Source organism: Xiphophorus maculatus, chromosome 21 (genome assembly GCF_002775205.1).
Source record: "Xiphophorus maculatus strain JP 163 A chromosome 21, X_maculatus-5.0-male, whole genome shotgun sequence".
NCBI classification, from domain to species: domain Eukaryota; kingdom Metazoa; phylum Chordata; class Actinopteri; order Cyprinodontiformes; family Poeciliidae; genus Xiphophorus; species Xiphophorus maculatus.
The window spans coordinates 10,636,317-10,654,523 of NC_036463.1; the positions used below are offsets into that span (position 1 = coordinate 10,636,317).

At 38.3% G+C, this 18,207-nt stretch overlaps 2 protein-coding genes and 1 non-coding gene across 4 annotated transcripts; 2 read left to right on the plus strand and 1 right to left on the minus strand.

The window, feature by feature from the left end:
• Positions 1-1,044: 1,044 nt before the first annotated feature.
• Positions 1,045-2,512, plus strand: crh (corticotropin releasing hormone). The gene is made up of 2 exons (XM_005797842.2): positions 1,045-1,249; positions 1,637-2,512. Exon 2 carries the CDS (start codon positions 1,658-1,660, stop codon positions 2,186-2,188), a length of 531 nt encoding a protein of 176 aa, XP_005797899.1. The 5' UTR covers positions 1,045-1,249; positions 1,637-1,657; the 3' UTR covers positions 2,189-2,512.
• A 1,716-nt stretch (positions 2,513-4,228) lies between these two features.
• LOC102230448 (tripartite motif-containing protein 55-like) lies at positions 4,229-11,341 on the minus strand. Of its 2 annotated transcripts, none has more exons than XM_023325985.1 (8): positions 11,222-11,341; positions 10,589-10,758; positions 9,470-9,650; positions 8,201-8,296; positions 5,631-5,864; positions 5,519-5,541; positions 5,043-5,167; positions 4,229-4,953 (listed from the first exon to the last, which is right to left on the minus strand). In XM_023325985.1, the coding sequence occupies exons 1-8, from the start codon at positions 11,339-11,341 to the stop codon at positions 4,793-4,795; spliced, it is 1,110 nt and encodes a 369-aa protein (XP_023181753.1). In that variant the 3' UTR covers positions 4,229-4,792. The 2 variants fall into 2 exon arrangements, with proteins under 2 accessions (XP_023181753.1, XP_023181754.1); XM_023325986.1 differs by having other exon boundaries at positions 4,793-4,953; positions 9,470-9,647.
• Positions 11,342-12,703: 1,362 nt separating this feature from the next.
• Positions 12,704-12,789, plus strand: trnay-gua. The gene is given in 2 exon segments: positions 12,704-12,740; positions 12,754-12,789. It is a non-coding gene; the product is annotated as a tRNA-Tyr (tRNA).
• The last annotated feature ends 5,418 nt before the right edge of the window (positions 12,790-18,207 follow it).

Below are 18,207 nucleotides of genomic sequence, written 5' to 3' on the forward strand. Positions count from 1 at the left end.
GTCATATGAAAATCTTGTCTTGTGCTACACGTACAAAAAAACCCCCTAAAAATCATATCTCCTCCACAATTTTGTCACAGATTGGCTGCTTCTCTTTGAAAGCACATAATCCATTGAATCACTTTAACCCCTGCATATGTCTGGAACATAATTTTCCTGATCAAAATGTCTGGGCTATTCTTTAGGAATAATGGGAAAAGTTATATCACATTGTTAAGGTGACTTACTAAAAGGATTACATTTTGCTGAGGTGAAAAAGTGCCAACTTTTTCCAACTCTTTCGAAGCCACACACTTTACCATTAGCAACCGGGTCGAATCAGCAGAGGTATTACAACATAATCGCGAAGAAGAATGAAACAGCAACACTTCAGATTGAAATTATTTAACATTCAAGGCGAAGTTTCACATTTCGAAAGCAAGTTTTGGTGGCAGCCACCCCCCCCCCTACCCCAACCCGTCGCTCCCTCTAAAACAAGGTGGCCGAGTCAGGAAGGTGGAGAGGTGGTGACGTACATATGTGCAGCAGCAATGAATCACTGGAGCCAATGTCTCTCTGTGAGCCTGAGGTGTTTGCAAATGCACATTCATTAATTGCAGCTCAGGTCAATTGAGGAACTGCTTTAGAGTCATTATTTTAGCGCAACAAGCAGAAATAACTCAATTTGAATGCACCTGTTATATAGCAGGTGTTCGCTTTCGGAATATTTCTATCCATGCAATTATTCGATTATGTTCGATTATCAAAAGCAGCAAACCAGCTAACTAAACGTTGAATTAATTAGATGGTTATTAAAAAAAACACATACCCAATTTAGAGCTTCTATTGATCCAACATTTCCATTAACTTCTAAGCAAAGTGCTCTCAGAATTTCCAACTAACCCTTTCCAGTGAGAAATGCCTGTAGGTGTGGCACCTATTTAGGCCTGATCTTCAGGCGCAGAGGGGGGAGGTAAATGCTCGTGCGCGCGCGCGCGCACGCTCACGTATGACTCATCCCATCCGAACTAAAGCACTTTGTCAGAGGCGTCCATTCACGTTCAACCCCTGCGAGGACGCGCAGAATCAATCTGGGGCTCGCAGCAACGCGCTTGTAGTGACGGCGGCTATATATAAGTCCATTCAGCATCTCTTCTCCCTTTAAGTAACTATATACTTGTCTCTTCGGAGAAGTGAAGGAGGGCGGCATTTCGCCAACTATACCTGGCAACCTACGCGGCTGTAGACTTCTGGACTACCTGTACTGAAGGTAAAGAAATTCTTCTGAGTTTTTTTTCCCCCCTTCTGCTTAATACTTAACTTGATATGTTTTATATTCTCATTTAAAACAAAGACAGATGCCTATCAACTCATTACCTCTGAATTTGTTTGGTTCTTTTTGAATTTTTAACATCTCAGTAGTAAATCTTAACCAATCGAGGTTACGCATAGATTTAAAAAAAAAAAAACTTGATCATTTTTATTTACTCTAACATGAAAAGGTATGATTATTATTTAGATAGAATTTATTCAGAAATGATAGATACATTAATTGGAACACCAATGGCTGCTTTCAGGTGTGTTTTCCGTGCGTAATTGTCTCTTTACGCAGCAAACAGGAATCCTAAATGCGTTTTGTTCTTCCCCCTCTTCCCAGATTCCCAGCTGAAATCCTGACATGAAGCTCAATTTATTCGGCACCACCGTTATTCTGCTCGTTGCCTTCTTACCGCGCTACGAATGTCGGGCTATTGAGAGCCCAGGCGGTCCCCTGCGCATCCCCGCTCTCCAAAGCCAAAACTCCGAACAGCAGCAGCGGCAGCAGCAGGAGCAGCAGCAGCAGCAGTCTGGCCCCATTCTGGAGCGCCTCGGAGAGGAGTACTTCATCCGGCTGGGAAACGGGGACTCTAACTCTTTCCCATCCTTGTACTATCCCGGCGGATCCCCATCCATCTTCAACAGAGCGCAGCAGCTCCAGCTGACGCGGCGCCTCTTGCAGGGGAAAGTTGGCAACATCAGAGCGCTCATAGGTGGCTTCGCCGACCGCGGGGACGAGTCGATGGAGAGGGGGAGGAGGTCCGAAGACCCACCGATATCCCTGGACCTGACCTTCCACCTGCTGCGGGAGATGATGGAGATGTCCAAGGCGGAACAGCTGGCCCAGCAGGCGCAGAACAACAGAAGGATGATGGAGCTGTTTGGGAAATGAAACCATCTCTCCAGCCCGCCAAAGATCTCAGTTCCCTCTGTTTATGTTTTATTTTATTTTATTTTGTTCTGCATTTATTAGCACAAAAACATGCTGTGTGCAATATAGTGCTGCTTTATCACTCTATAATTCATAGCTTTGACCTAAAAATGATGGAGCGTAAACGGGCTGGACTGGTCCGGTTATACCTTGCCATTTTGATGTTGGTGTCGAATTTGTAGAGTTTCAGAAGATGCACTTTTCTTTTCGTTCAAATATAAATTTGTATTTTGTTTTAGATTATGAACCGCTGTATTTATATTTATGTTTGTTAATAAACTTACGTGCAACCAGCCATTTTTTTTCTGTTGTGCAACGACACGTCTTATATTTATATTTTTAAATAAAAAATAAACAAATGCAAAGCTTACACTTCTCTGTCAATATCCTTGCAGGAGTAAACTGAAGCTCCAACGAAATGTGGGAGTCAAATCTATTTTCAAGATTTTAGACATGTGCAGCTTGAATGATAAATCTAAATTATACGGATTAAATAGTAAAACCAAAACACAAACAAAAGGCAACAATTTTCAGATGGGTGGGAGCTCCTGCAGGTGGAAACAGTAGAGTAATTCCCTCTGCAACCTCAAGAGGCATTTCTCATTATACCATGAAGAAGCAACCCGAGCTCAGATATGTACCACTAATGAATGCTAAGCACAATATGTGTGCCTCTGTGTTGATCTCTGACCTTAAAGAGGCAGGATACACTGAACAAGATCTGTGCACTGAGTGACTCATCCCTTATAGCTCACGTGTCCACTAAGAGCCCGTAGTGCTGCACTGGGCCCATTTGTAAAGGATCCAACTCACTGACTGATGCTGTGCAGTGATTAGATGGGATTCAGTGATGGACGTTCTCGGAAGTGAAGCTATGTCAAGGTGAGACCACGAAGAGCCTTTGCGGTCTTGAGACGTGAGCACAAGCTGGACGGCCGTATAATCCCTTGAGCTGGCTTTGAGGTGGGAAACAAGAAAATTCAGACAGAAACTCCAGCTGAACAAGGTTACGCAGTGATAGACAAAAACAGTCAAATAAGAAGTGCAGGTGTAGCTCAATAAATCAGAACATCATGAAAAAGTTATTTTAATATTGCAATTCAAAAAGTTAAACTTATAAAAAAGTGTTTATTTTTGCTAAATTGTTTATTGAGGCTGACAGCTAATTAAAGCCCAAAGTTTAGTTTCTTGTAAAATTGGAAAATGTCAAAATCAGAACAAATAAAGGATTTTTAATACATAAATATTGGCCTGGTGAAAGTAATGTGCTGCACATTATAAACCATCAATATGTGGTTGTGTCTGCATTAGCATGAATTGGGGTGAAGGTCAGCTGAGCCAGCTGGTACTTGCAGGTTCCAAATCCTGCTGGAAAATTAAATCAGCATCTACATATAGCTTATCAGCAGAGGAAAACATGAACTCAAAAAAATTCCTGATTTCGTGATGGGTGAACAAACACCATCAGCACACCAAATCATCCCTGATTGTGGAAACACCACACTGGACCTCAAGCAATTTAGATTTTGTGCCACTTTACTCTTCCATAAAACTCTTGGACCCTGATTTCTTTCTGATTTCCCCCAGCTGCAGCTCACATCATGGGTACATCTGAGTACAGGCTTTTCTTCACAGTTAAAGCTGCAGTTATTCTTGCTGCTTATGCAACTTTTTCTTCCACACTTTTTCCTTCCACTCAGTTTCCCATTAATTTCTTTGGAAGCAAGACTCTGAACAAGCTCAATCTTCAGCAAGCCATAACAACAATTATATATATATATGTAATAATTTTCTCTTTTGGTCTTAAGAAAGATTTTTGATTTTTTTATTTTATTTTTTGCTGAAAGCTACAATCAAAATTGACACAAATAACTTGAAATATATCACTCTGTGTGTAATGAGTGCAAATTGGTTTTGAATTGAATTACGAAAGTATATTCTCATGTAATTAGATGCACATGTAAATGTTACAATGAGAAATTTGAAGTACAGTGTCAGTAGTAAAGTGTTGAATACATTTTAATTTCACAATATATGTACGTATAACAAAATGGCAAAACGACATTAAATACTGAAAAACATCCTTGTGCTATGTGACAAAAAGTGAATAAATGGGCAGTAAAACACTGAAATGTCACAGTGATATTTTTCCTCACTTTTCTGCTGCCCACATAAAGTTATATCTGCCATAAAAACAACAAGGAAGAAGCAAAAGAGAGAACCAATTTTCTTCTTGCGTCTAATTACGTACTTTAACAGTGAGTTGTTAAAGGTCAGCGGCTTTAAAAATTTATTTCATTTCTAAATATAGCCAGCAGCAACGCAACACCTATCAAAAATGAGCTGAACAGGGGAATTAAAACATATAAATATGATGCAAAGAAATAAGACTGATTTTTCTGATTATCTTACTCCTTTAGCTTCAAATCAGACGTTTCCTTTCTTACGGATCTAAAATGACTCTTGCATTCATTCGGCCGATCACAACTGATCAGAAGTCAACATGAAGCAGCAGCAGCAGCAGCAGCTCTCCAGTTGCTCGTTAAGATGGATGTTTTCTACCAGTTAGGTGGAAGGAGTGCTCCTGGTTGGGCTCAGGGAGGGGTTTATTTGCTGGGGGGCATTGGGCTGTGCAGGGGGGGCTGAAACCGCAGCCCCTCCAGAAACAGTCCGTGCACCTTCTCCCGCCTCTCCGTCTCCTCCTTCTTCATTCTCGTCGTCATCGTCTGCGAAAACAAAGTGAGCAACGTTCAGACAAAATGCAGGTAAGCAAAGGAAAAAAGATGCACCTCGTAAATAATCTACATCCCTTCACCTGGGATGAAGTTGAGGTTGCTGAGAGCCTTGCGTTCTCTTCTGAAGTCGACTTTGTAGTGATCCATTTTCTCATAGCCGCGCTCAACTTTGTCCAAGTGTGCCGTGCTGGATGCGTCTTCGATTCTGAGGGCAGTTATTTAAAATAGCACACCCATTGACTAGATTCCAGCGTCAAGCGCTCAAAGTAACACGTCTCGAAGTGTATTTATACATTTGTGAGTTTCAGCACTTCCAGCGGATTATTTCAGGATGCCTCCGCTCTAGATAGTGATTCGCAACATTTCGCAGAATTATTTTTCACATCAGAGAGAAGGTGTGAATTAGCTGCGTTTGGGTGCAAGAGCAGATGTGGATGTGGTGAATCATTCACGAGAAAATCAATGAAAAAGTTTTAAAACCACAGGAGCACACAGGAGAAATGAAGTTGTTGGCCTGGCAGTTGTATAACAATATGGATGTTAAGCAAGTACTCACTTTTTAAGGAGATCCCTTACATTCTGGAAGAGACAAAACTTCACAGTGTTAGATGATAAAGGCAGAGTTTATTTTAAACTGGCAAAGTTTAAAGTCAACTCATTGTCCTGACCTGAAGGAAAAGAGCCATTTCTGTCTCCTCCATAGTCTGAATCCCCCTCTCCACGATCTTGCAGCTCTCCTCAAGATGGTCTCCGTAGTTCTTTGTGAGGCCCTGGATGTAATTCACCTTCTCTTCCTGCTCGGCCGTCACTTTCTGACTCATCTGCCTCTTCTTCTCCTCCAGCACGGAGTAGAGATGGTCAAACTTCTCGCACACCTTCGTCTTCTGCCTCCGGGCGTTCTCCTGGGGTTGGGAGAGGGAGACGAGGGGGGAATAAGAAACATAGGAAAATGTGTGGGAAAGATGGGAAATTCAATCCACATTAATAATTCAGGTTAGCTGAGTGAGTGTATGCAAATGTAATTTGTGGGAGAAAACAGCTTTAAATATTGAAAATCAAAGAGGTTTATTTTAAATATTTTTTTGTGTTTTTCGTTTTTGTTTACATTACCTTGGAAAAGTATTTATTCTCTTTCAACCTTGGTATAGTTTGTCCAACATTAATGTTTTATTTATTTATTTATTTATATTTTTTTTACACGCCTAGAGACTAAAATGTTGTTTCCTGTAGATCAAGTCATGTTAGTTTGTACTTTTTAAGAGTTTATTAGTTTCTTTTTCACAGTCATTTGGATGTTACTAACTGAGTAAGTTTGTTGATTAAAGTACTTAACTGTAAGGCTAAATTTACTTTAATAAACTCTTGTTTATTTGGCTACTGTTTTCCTGAAAATTACAATTTTGATCTAAAGTACTAGTTTTATTACTAGTACTAGCTCCAGACAACTATTTAGTCATAGTTAACTTATTTACAACAAACTAGGATTAGGACATATAACATGATTTTTACTGTGTATGTAGTACAAATAATACACAGCTTTGCTGTTTCATACTTCTATTTTAAACATAAATTTAAAAACAAATGTGATCGTTTAGTAATGCCACTGACACAAACAAATTCTGTTATTTTGCATAAACTGCAGAACTTTTAACATTATGAACACATTTGGCTCGTTAAATGTGCTCAAAATACATACTTTTATGCCTTATTTTATTTTATTTTTTTATATGTTGTATTCCTAATAACATGTATTTAATGACACAACTTTGAATTTCTCCATGTCTTGGTACGTTTGTCATTGTGTAATACTCTTTCTATTTTTGGATGATGGATAGTACATTACTCAATAACACGTTCACTGATGTTCTCTAACACACATCTAAAGCCTTTAAGGAACAGATGTACAGTACAGACCAAAAGTTTGGACACACCTGTTAATTCAACGAGTTTCCTTTATTTTCATGACTATTGACATTGTAGATTCACACTGAAGGCATCAAAACTATGAATAACACATGTGGAAATATGCACTAAACAAAAAAGTGTAAAACAACAGAAAATACCCCTTAAATTCTAGTTTCTTCAAATTAGCAACGTTTTGCTGTGATTACTGCTTTGCACACACTCTGCATTTTCTTGATGAGCTTCCAGAGGTAGTCACCTGAAATGGTTTTCACTTCATAGGTGTACCCTGTCAGGTTAATAAGTGGGATTTCTTGCCTTGTAAATAGTCATGAAAATAAAGAAAACCCATTGAATTAGAAGGTGTGTCCAAACTTTTGGTCTGTACTGTATTTGTACAAATAACAAATTATTAACAGGTGGACTCTTTTTTTCCTCAAGTGATTTCTGAATGGTAAATGGAATGAATTCAGAATGTGCTTTTGAACTCAGACTAACCCCACAAAGCACTTTTTAATACAGCCAAGTCTGCAGAGTAAAAGGCAATTTGAGGTTAAGAGTCTTGCCAAGGGGCACATCAACATGTTGCAGACGAGAACGATGAAATTTAAGCTGACAAGTTTATGAATGGAAGACTACCACTCTTTGTATTGATTCATAGTTGCCAACAACCTGAAAGTAATAGGCTCTACTGGCTTAGACTTCATAATATTAGAGTGAAATGGGCTGAATACAAATGCACATCATGCATTTCAGATTTTTATTAGCTTAACCAGAAGTTTACTATGGTTTATTACATAAAATCCCAGTAAAACATAATGACGGCTGTTTCTCTTATGACGAAATGTGGAAAGGTTTAAGCAGTGCGATCAATTTTGTAAGGCACTGAAAAGACAGTAAACCTCCTTCCTTATGCGCTATCTGAACGCGAAAGATGACACATGGGAAACTGGAACCAATCCAGCTTTCTCTGCGCTAAATCTGACGGTCACATATAAATCACAGGAAAGCTGCCTGTCCTCCTCTCCATCTATTACTCTGCTTGTTTTGTTGTCCATGCTACAGGGGCAGACCAGAAATCAGGTGTTTGAGGCAAGGGGAAAAAGAGGAAAATGAATGAATGGAGGGAGAGAACAGAACACAGTGGCACTGAAAATACCAATTTTCCTCTCTCTCCTTTTGTGTAAACCCCACAGAGGCATGCTGAAAAAAGCGAAAAGAGTGCCAGTGACAAGGGCACATTACACCAGTTTGTAAGTCTCTACAGGTGGGTTAGTGCATGCACAGGTTGAAGCCCACTGTGAGCAGCAGGACGCTGCAGTCGCTCAACACTGACCTCTATGACACGACAGGCTTCATCGAGCTGGCTAATGATGCCTTGGATCCTGTCGTTGTTCCCAACCATCATGGCTATCCCGTCACTCAGCTCAGACTGGACACAAAGGCAAGACGGGAGGGATTGTCGACTGAAATCAGGGAAACTTAAAACCAGATGCTGATAAACGCGGCATAAAAAGACTTACACAAAATAGGGTTACTATGTCTTTAAATAATTTCCTAAAGCCGAAGATGTTAAATGGAGGCACACCTGTGACTCTCCTACCTTGTATATAACATCACAAAAAAGTCAAAAGAAACCAGGCTAGGTATCAAAAGAACGGTGAACCTTCAGAAGTCTGGTTCATCACTGATAAAATTCAAACCCTAGAAAGGTTCCTCATCTATCATTTCCAACAGTGCAATCATAGGATTGTCCAACAATAATAGGTTTCACGTAAGGAGTAACAGTCTGTGTCTCAAGGATGAATGTGGGTTTTGTGCACAATGTCTGCATTGTGCACAAAATGCAGACATGCATTTTCAGGCAGCAAGTCGCTCCAGAACAAGAGTGACTTGCTGCCTGAAGTAGGTAAGACAGACATCATCCAGAGAAAATTGTGTCCTGTCCTGACACCGGCTGAAAGGCCACTTGGCAAAGAAGCATAAAAAATCTGATTAAAATTTCTAAATGTTATCTGGAAGAACATGTTTGGAGACTCGTCATTTGGTCCTATAATCATAAAACTAAAATTTGGCTTTAATGACTAATGTTAAATTTGAAGAAAAAGGGGGGAAGGTCACAACCCTAACAGCACCATCCCAAATTAGTAGCCCGCTGGCAGCAACATCATGTTTTATGAGTGTTTTACTGGAAGAGAGACTGTTCCACTTCATAAAATAAATATCACGAGGAAAGGCAATACTTTGGAAATATTGAAGACTCGTCTTTGTTTCAGTCAAACCTGTGAGCAAATGAGTCCTCAAAATGGAGGGTGACCCTAAATATTGCTCCAAATTAGTTAGAAAGTAACCTAGAACAACAAAGTTAATGTTTTGGAGCGACCAGGTGTGGCCAGAGCGATGTGGTTCACAGAGTTCTGTATTACTTTCACCCAAGCATCACAGGTAATTTTAGCAAATATTGAGGCGATGTAATCTTCAGAATTTGAAGAAAGTCATAAATGCCTTCTAAATATTGTGTGTAACTTCATTTCTGGTTTCAACTGTACTCATAACAATTATTGTGATGAAGGAAGACCATTATCTAAAACCTCCAAGCTCTCACCCTTTTCGTCTCATAGACAGTGCCAAGGGGCGCCACCTCGCAGTCTTTGTGGGCTCCGAACACCTTACACATCGAACATGTGGGCACGGCGTGGGTTACACAGTAAATGTTGATCTTTTCGTCCTCGTGAACGTCGCACATGGGCGTTTCTTCCTTCCTCTCCTGTGTTGGGCCGCTGCTGCTGTTGAGGTGTGAGGAAAACAGCAACACCTTTCTGTCATTTCACTCCATACTAATGTGACATGTGACGTTGCTTTGATAATGTCACTGTTACACACCTCAGCAGATTATCGACGAGCCGTCAGGCCGCTTTTTTTTTTCTGTTATCGCATGCAATGTCAACAAGGTAATCGATATAGCTGGATGCTGATCAGTGCACAGGAGTGGATGTGATAGTAATTCTGCAGTAATAAGAAAGCTCATTCTTCTGATACCATAAAACGATCAATGATTTGATTTTCCAAAACTAGGTCACAATCTCTTTACTTTGTCTTAAGTGAAGCATCTGGAATCTATGAGTTAGGGTTTTGTAGGTTTTATGCTTTTTGGCTATTCAGTGGCAAAGTTTTAAGCAAACTTTTGAAATGTTGCAAATCAGAAAAAAAGGAAAATATAAATTAGGGCTGTTTTAATCTACTGGTTTGGAGTGAATCAAACCAGGCTACGCAGAGCATGATATCAACAGAGTTTGACGATACACATGGAGGTAACTAGCACAAACCAAAAAACATAGTTATTTTTATTTTACTGTTTCCATTACTGTTTCCAATTTTACTGTTTCCTAATGCAATTCTTCTTCTTCAAAAAGAAAAAGTTGATGGAAAGACAGCTAGACAAGACAGAGCAGCTGTGGTTATCCTGTGATTCAGTTAAACTCCTGTGTAATTTATTTACTGGTGAATTGACTTTAGAAGGGAATTGGTAGGACTTATTTCTACTTAGAGGTACAAAAGTAAAGGCGGTTGAAGATGAATGCGCATTTTTCGTATATATACTGTTTTACAGTAGAAAACAATGAAAGTTTCCCATTTATTTTAAGTGCAAACTTGTGTAAAACTATCATAAAATCACAATATAATACACTCAAATCTGTGGATGTTGCATGCTGCTTGGGCTCACCTGCTTGACTCCTGCTTGAACATATCAATAATATTCTCAACCAGCAGGTTTCTCTGCAGGCCGTAGACACCATGCCTGTCCAGAACCACCTCGTGCCTGCAGGACGGGCATCGGAAACGGCCTCCAGACGTCAGCGAACCACTTCTGGTTGGGAGATATGGGTTTGCAGCCTGGAAGCAAAAGCAATTCAGAATTTATTTTTAGTGTCTTAACAGGGCTGTGATGGATAAATAGATCTCTTCAATAAACAGTTATGAAACGTTAATCTCAGAGATTAACAGGAAAGCAATACCAATGTGGAATCCATGCTGTGTAAAACTACTAATTCCTTTATACACTTTGAGAAGAGTAAATGCAAACAAATAATACTTTGGAACAATTTTAAAGAATTTGCACCTTTAATTTATTACATTAATAATATTCCAACAAAGCATATAAATATTTAAGTATTTTTAAACTGGCAGTTCACTTGTCATCTAGACACGAGCTTGTTAAGCTGTTAATATCTTACATTTTTTAGGAAAGAACTTTAAAATATTAATATTCAAATGGCAGACATAAATAACAATGCTCCATAGTTGTCTTTTGGTCTGATTTAAAGCAAAAATAAATTGATTTTATTTGTTTGCTTACCTGAAAAACATCATTGGCACATTTTCTGCACAGGTTGTGCTGGCAGGGTAGGATGACCACAGGCTTTGTAAACATTTCCAAGCATATGGGACATATCAGCTGCTTCTCCAAGTTGTCCATGGCGCTAACGTTGGGGAAACAATTTTAAACTGCACCTAAACGCAATCAAACCACAGCTTTGGTAAAGGTTTGCGCAACAAAGAAAAACACGGTCAGACGCTGAGTCACACGGTCAAGAGAAGAGGGTGTTCGGTCCAACCCAGTTGGTGTCAGTTCTTTTTTTAGTTTGGCTTGCCATTTTTACCTTGCCCATATTTGAAACAGAGCAGTTCAGTATTCAACAGCTGTCTAACAGCTTCTAAACACACCCTGTAGAGGGTGACAAAATGATGTTGAAGTTAACTTTCTTCACTATAGAATGATAACTTTGCCCAATCTCTAAGCTCACAAATCAAGATTTAATCTCCATATATCCTTTTTTGGTTTATACGAAAACTTTGATTGTGAATATTGGAGCATATAAATAAACAGATGAAGTAGCTGCAAATCTCAGAGTAGAAAACAAGAGGGATCGGCCAAGTCTTGCTCAGAAACTGTGGGAAAGTTTAAAAACAAGAGAAAAACAATACAAGGTTTATAACAGATGACTACAGTTTTCACAAAAAAACGGTATATATATATACAATAAGAAGAAGAGGTTGGAGCAGATGGAGAAAATAGTAAAAGTAATCCCCACTGCTAATATTTAAGAGTTATATTTGTTGTTGTCTTTATATGCATGATGGTAAAAAAAGAAAAGGATGCTAAATTACATGTTTCACAGATATGAATATACGTCTGAACAAGTGAAAAGGGAGGTCATAAAACTGTTACAAAAAGCTATTTAAACTGTGAAATAAGTTAACACATTTTAAATATTTTGTTAAGAGTATGAATAAAAATCTGGAAAATATTTCTTACAGCATGGAACATTTAAGGAATGACATGACTGGTCTTTCTCTAAACGCTAGGTAAAGATTACCTAAATATTGGCAATTTAAGTTGAGCATCCAGTTAAAGTGTACAACGTGTCTTAGCTGTTATTGGGCTACTCTTACATTTCAAGTTGCCGTGAACATAGAATTTAGATCAATAATAAAGAAAAGCTTGCAGAATGCGGGCATTGATTTCGCTACCTCTCACACACTAAGCGAGAGCTCTTCTATTTAAAGAAGAAAATCTTTATTTACAATACAGGGGTTGACAAAACAGCAAAAGCTAGCTATAGCTGCTTTTGCTATAGCTAGCAAAAGCAGCGAATTAGCTTATGCTAACTTATGTTAGCGACACAGAAGACTGGTTAGTAAAAGTGCACGAACTCCGTAATCATCTCTGAAATGTTGTATTATAATGCGAGCGATAAAACTAACAGGATTTGTATAAATCACTGTAACCACCCTTTTACACTTCCAATGTTTTGAAATTGTCAGTTCTCTGTATCTCCCTTCGATAGCTCAGTTGGTAGAGCGGAGGACTGTAGTGGTTTCACGGGAATCCTTAGGTCGCTGGTTCGAATCCGGCTCGAAGGAGAGTGCTACCTTTTCTTACAAAACTTTACATTCGTTTAAAATGGTGTGGTATGTATTTGTCAACATTTTACAAACCAGGATGAGCGTATTTGATGTTTTCTGTTTACTGTGAAGCAAAACTTTATTTTTAATTAGTTTAGTGCCAATGTTTTAGCAAAGTGTTGTAGGAAAATTCATGATTTATTTCTAAGAACCCCAACAATAAGCCAGGCAAAGTTAGCAATGCTAATAATGTACAGTATCTATTTCCTGCAGAATAGTTGACCCGTTTTTAAGGATGAGATTTCTAAAAGACACATTTCCTAGTCTGGGATGTCCCATTATGGCGTGGATTTTTACTCATCTAAACAATAAACACAAAAGCTTTTCTGTCATGTATTTGACTTCCTATTATTTTCTCACATTTAGCTCACTGTTGCAGCCCAGAAGAACATCTAAAATATCTCTACCAAAAATGTTTTCCTTTTAGAGCCAAAGCAGGAATTCTGCTCCCATTTATCTTATTTTAAAAACTTCTCTCCTCCTGTAAATAACAGGGTGTCTTCACGCAATAACTGTCACTCAAACCAGCCGATTTCTCAGTTCAAATCCTTTTAAACCTTGCAATAATGCACAACATTTCAACGTTTAGTAAGGGAGCAAAGTAAACATTTTTAATCTCCAAACCAACTTTTATTGCAAACACTAGCCTGGGTAATTACAGCATGGCTCATCTCAGTAAGGGGATGCAACATGTTCTGCATTGTTGATCAGCATGTTAACTGATAAATGATCCCTGCTGTAAGCACCCCTACGAAAATCTAATTTAACGAAAGTTGTGCTACTTGTGCTGACAACAAACATTATCGTTATTTGATGAATGACTCAGTGGTGATAATTACCAGTTGTGGAGAGGACAGTAGCGTGCATCACAGTTGTTTGGAGGTTTTTTGTAGTTTGCTTATTGTTATTTGTCATTTCTCTGTCACCTATTAAGTACTCTGTGTAGATACATGTTCAGAATTGTAAGTGAGTGCTTAAAGTAATGCATCTATGCTTTAATTTAAAAACTGACGTGTACCCATATATCAGAGCTACAGTGAATCTGTGTAGATCAAACCAAATACAGTTGTTAGAGCTGCCTAATTAAAGTTCTGAGCTAAATCCATTTGAGATTCATGACAAATTCTTGATCATTTTAATTATGTATGTTTACTGATCCTCTTTGGTCTACATGATTAAACCTAAGCTATTTTGTATGGAAGAATTTGCAATAATTTCAACAGATCTGCAAAGCAAGTAGATACATACTCTGAAACTCTTGCTTCTGTAGATGCATTAGTTTTGAAAGATGAGGAACATATTATAGATATATTTCAGTTTGTTGTTTCCCCATGAGATATATTTAAAGATAAACACCTAAAGTTTAGAAACAATGATTCAACCTGCTGCTACTTCTTTGGTGTGGTTGAGTGCCTTTAGTTAATTTAGTTGTATATATTGTTATTATTATTATTGTGTGTTTGTTTATTTATACTGTATATATTTGACCTTTTGCACGGGAGCTGCAATGGAAATTTCGTTGAATTCTGTTCAATGACAATAAATGCTATCTATCTATCAATACACATTTTAAGTGTTTTTAGCTATTTTTTTGCTAACCTTTGTTCAGCTTTGTCAGATATTATTTTTCAAATCTTTTATGTCGAAGGTTAATCGCCTTACATGAAAGGCTGATTTTATTCACCTGTTTTTAACCCATCGGTGCATACCTAATATGCCATTTTCCTCTGACTAATGTAATACGACATCCGCATGTTGCACCTCTGTTCCCTTTATAGTGAGGCCGCATGGAAATGCATGCAGTGCTTTTCACACAGACGCATCAGAGTCAGTGAATCATGTTTAACCATTTTAGACAGATGTTGTTGAAAATAATGAACGTCTTTTTCTTCCCCTCTCTCTCTCTCACTCCCTCTAATTTATTTCCCTTTGTTTTCATGAATTCATCCAGGGACACCAGAATGCAGGTGTGGAACCACAGCTCCAAGCATGTACCCAGTTAATGCCTTAAAGGTGGGAAAACACAGAAAAACAGAAAAAACACCACTTTTAGATGCAGCTCTTGAGTGTAAAAAGGTAAAAAGCTCGCGCTGCCTCATCTGATCTGTAAATCTATTGAAATGTTTTTTGTTTTTTTTTATTTAAACCATCTTCTTAATGTTTGCCATTTCATCCAAGTCCTCTCTTCAGTTTGAGTGCTTCTCTTATGAAGCACGATTACACATTAAGTTTCTTTTTGTGTTATTTTTGTGAAGCTGTGGGAACGCCAGTTTATTCAGTTTTAATCATTAATCTTTAAAAAGCCTGAACTGGTCTGATTACGCATTCATTAACGAGCGAGGACTGCTCCGGTCCTCACCATTTAGCTGACGCCTAGAAGTGAATTCAGATGAGATCAATTAGGGAGATGTTCTGGGTTGTGTTTGTGTGACTAAAGTGAATTCATAATTCTAAAGCCATTACTGACTGACTCATAATATTGCAGCGCCGGCTGGCAAAACTCCAATAAAGATTGACAAATTAAGAGCAGTGTGGAGATTTCTTTAAAAGATGAAAGGCTAATATAAAAGACAGACACTGCTGCCTTTGAAGCTGAAAGATGCCGCTTTAAAGAGCGCAGTGTGAAACTCCTTGCTCAGCGGTAATTTAAGGATGCATAGCAAAAGGGTCTGCAGGCACTTCCAAGTTACACGAGTGGAGGTTACACACGTGTAGCGGCGCACAAGAAGCTCACTCACAACATAAAAGTGCACACGGGACGAGAAAAGGAAGCAAAAGCAAAGGATGCCATCTGTTCTCTTGTATGAATATTTCAGTTAAGAGGAAGTCAGATGGCAAGCAATTTAAAAAGTCTTTGTAGAAGAGACAGAGAGAAACGGGATCTTTCTGTCCGAATTTGCAGAAGCTCAGTTTTGATTCTGGAAATTGACTTTGAATTAAACCTGGATCTCTACATGTTTTCCTCACAGATACTAGAGATGATAGGATGGGAGCTGGTTTTAACTTGCGCATATTTTATGCTCGAACCGGTTGCATTTAGCCTTTTTTATTTGAATACCCCCAAAATTAAATTCCCTTCAAAATGAATAAGTAGAATCCACTTGTGTGTAACATGTACTACATTAGTGGTTAGGTTTACTGTCTTGCTGGGAGGTGATCCTCTGCTCCACTTTTTAATTCTCTGGATACTGTAACAGGGTTTCTTCCAGTTTCACATTGGGGATGATGTGTTCAGGGTGATGTGAGATGTGTGTTTCCCTTCATACGTACCACTTTAAAAAGTTAAATGTGGTCACATTTAATAGGAGTACCTTCCTCCCTCTGGGTTTGCAGAGACACATTGCTTGCAACAAACTGTAACTGTAACATAACTTACGGTGTCTTCAACAATAAATTTCTTCTTGCCACTCTTCCATAGAAGTTCAACAAGTGAAGCACATGACTACTTGTTCTCATGTCAACAGATTATCCCACCTGAACTATGTCGCTTCTCCTCCAGATTCACCATGGAGCTTCTTTCTGTTGCTCTGATCAATGTTGAGGTGGACAGCCGGCACCTTATTTAAATTTGTATTTTGCATTATCAAATGATAGATTGAACAGAGCTGTGTGGGAACAAAGCTTTGGATATTGTTTTAAAATCTAATCTTGTTTTAAACTTCTCCACAACTTTCTCCTCAACTATGTTTCTTGGTCTTCTTTTCAAAGAGACTCATACACAGAGATCTTATACAATATAGAATTTGATTTATGCATTTTTGAGATCTGGATAAGTCTGACAAAAAAATTACATTTAATAGTTTTGTGTTCATATTCAAAATATAAAGGAATTGATTGGATAAAACAACAATTAAAGCAAAATACAATAAAAAAGGGGACGCATTCAGAATGCTAGTTTTAAATCAGCCACATTTTAATTAAAGTAAATGTAGTCCAAATTCTATGTCACTTGATGATTGTTCATTTACTAAAAAGTGCAGAGCACTAAACTATAATTACTAATACTGTTTTATTCTTCTTGTTTTATATGATATATTAAACCAATTACATATATATGTATATATATATTATGTTAATACAGTAGGTTGAGAAAACATCACACTTTCCTAACAGCAAAGTGGAAATCCAGCAGTTCTGTTTCCCAGATTTAATTCAGCTTAACTACAGATGGATATTCAGATTGGGTTGTACTATGAATAATACATGAGCCCTGAGTTATGTTAGATAGCCAACATCATATTTAACATATGAAAACTTGACTTTAACAAAGTTGAACTCCTACATGGACGTTTATGTAACATCATCGTCCATGAGATGACGTAAAATAGACGTCATTCTGCTTTAAGGGCCACCAGTGCAACTCCTGGGAGAAAACCGAGATGCACTCAGCAGATCGCCTTAAACTTAATTTCATTTAAACCACAAGATGTTCGGTTCTTTACTTCACAGGGACGTGATAGAGGGATTTTATCACTATTCAGTCGGATATTTGCTTCCAATAGGCTGAAGGTACAGTTAGCAGGATGGCTGCAGTTCACAAAACAGCTACATTAAATTTAAATTACACACATGTGGACTCCATTTACCTCTGAAAGCAAATGGTTGTACTGAATTTTATTTAAATGGGACTGAATACAAACCCACATCAAAATTTCCAGATTTTTTTTTTTATGTGCAGAGCCTTGTTTCTGCAGCAACTTTGAAGCAGACCTTGAATTTAATTTGATTTAATTTCCCTTTGGGATTAATAAAGTGTTTTTGAATTTGAATTTGAATAGAGGGTTGAGATAGTCTAATCACCTTCTCAGCTCCCCTCACCGTCCTCTGCAGGACCCTCTTGCAGCTAAAGTACTACACTGTAATGCTGTATTTCAGTATTTTAACTGCAGCAACCTGCATAAAATCAGGATGCTGGTAGGAAGTGATGTTGTTTCCTTTTCCTAACAAAGAACGGTTCCAGATGATCAGATATCTGCAGTAAAGCGAAATTAATTAGAAAATTTGTAAGATAAATCTCAATTAAGAGTGGTTCAAAAAATAAACTTCTGGTTTTGCAGAAGATCAAAATTATTAGGCAGGTTAAACATACATAAAACCTGATAAGGTTTTAATATGTAAAAAGGATGCCATCTAGTGGCAGAAAAAGAGCAAGCTTTGTCAAGCAGGGCCACAACTCTATACTGACTTTATGGCAGTTCTCACCTCCTTACTATCGTCCCGGTTTTTTTGTTTGTCATCTATAGGTTTGGGTTGAAATAGGTCGGTTAACCTTACATCATGAGGGGAGTCCTGGATGTTTCTCTGTGGCCCTTATGTAGCTTTATAAGTTCGACGTCTTGGGAGGAAGATCATGAACCTGGGAAGTCAAGGGAGCAC

Coding starts and splice junctions, on each gene's coding strand:
- crh (XM_005797842.2), top strand. CDS start 1,658: ATGAAGCTCAATTTATTCGGCACCACCGTTATTCTGCTCGTTGCCTTC.
- LOC102230448 (XM_023325985.1), bottom strand. CDS start 11,341: ATGGACAACTTGGAGAAGCAGCTGATATGTCCCATATGCTTGGAAATG. Junction 5,865..8,200: donor AAGCCTGTCGTGTCATAGAG/GTCAGTGTTGAG, acceptor TCCCAACCCCAG/GAGAACGCCCGGAGGCAGAA. Junction 4,954..5,042: donor CAACCTCAACTTCATCCCAG/GTGAAGGGATGT, acceptor TTGTTTTCGCAG/ACGATGACGACGAGAATGAA.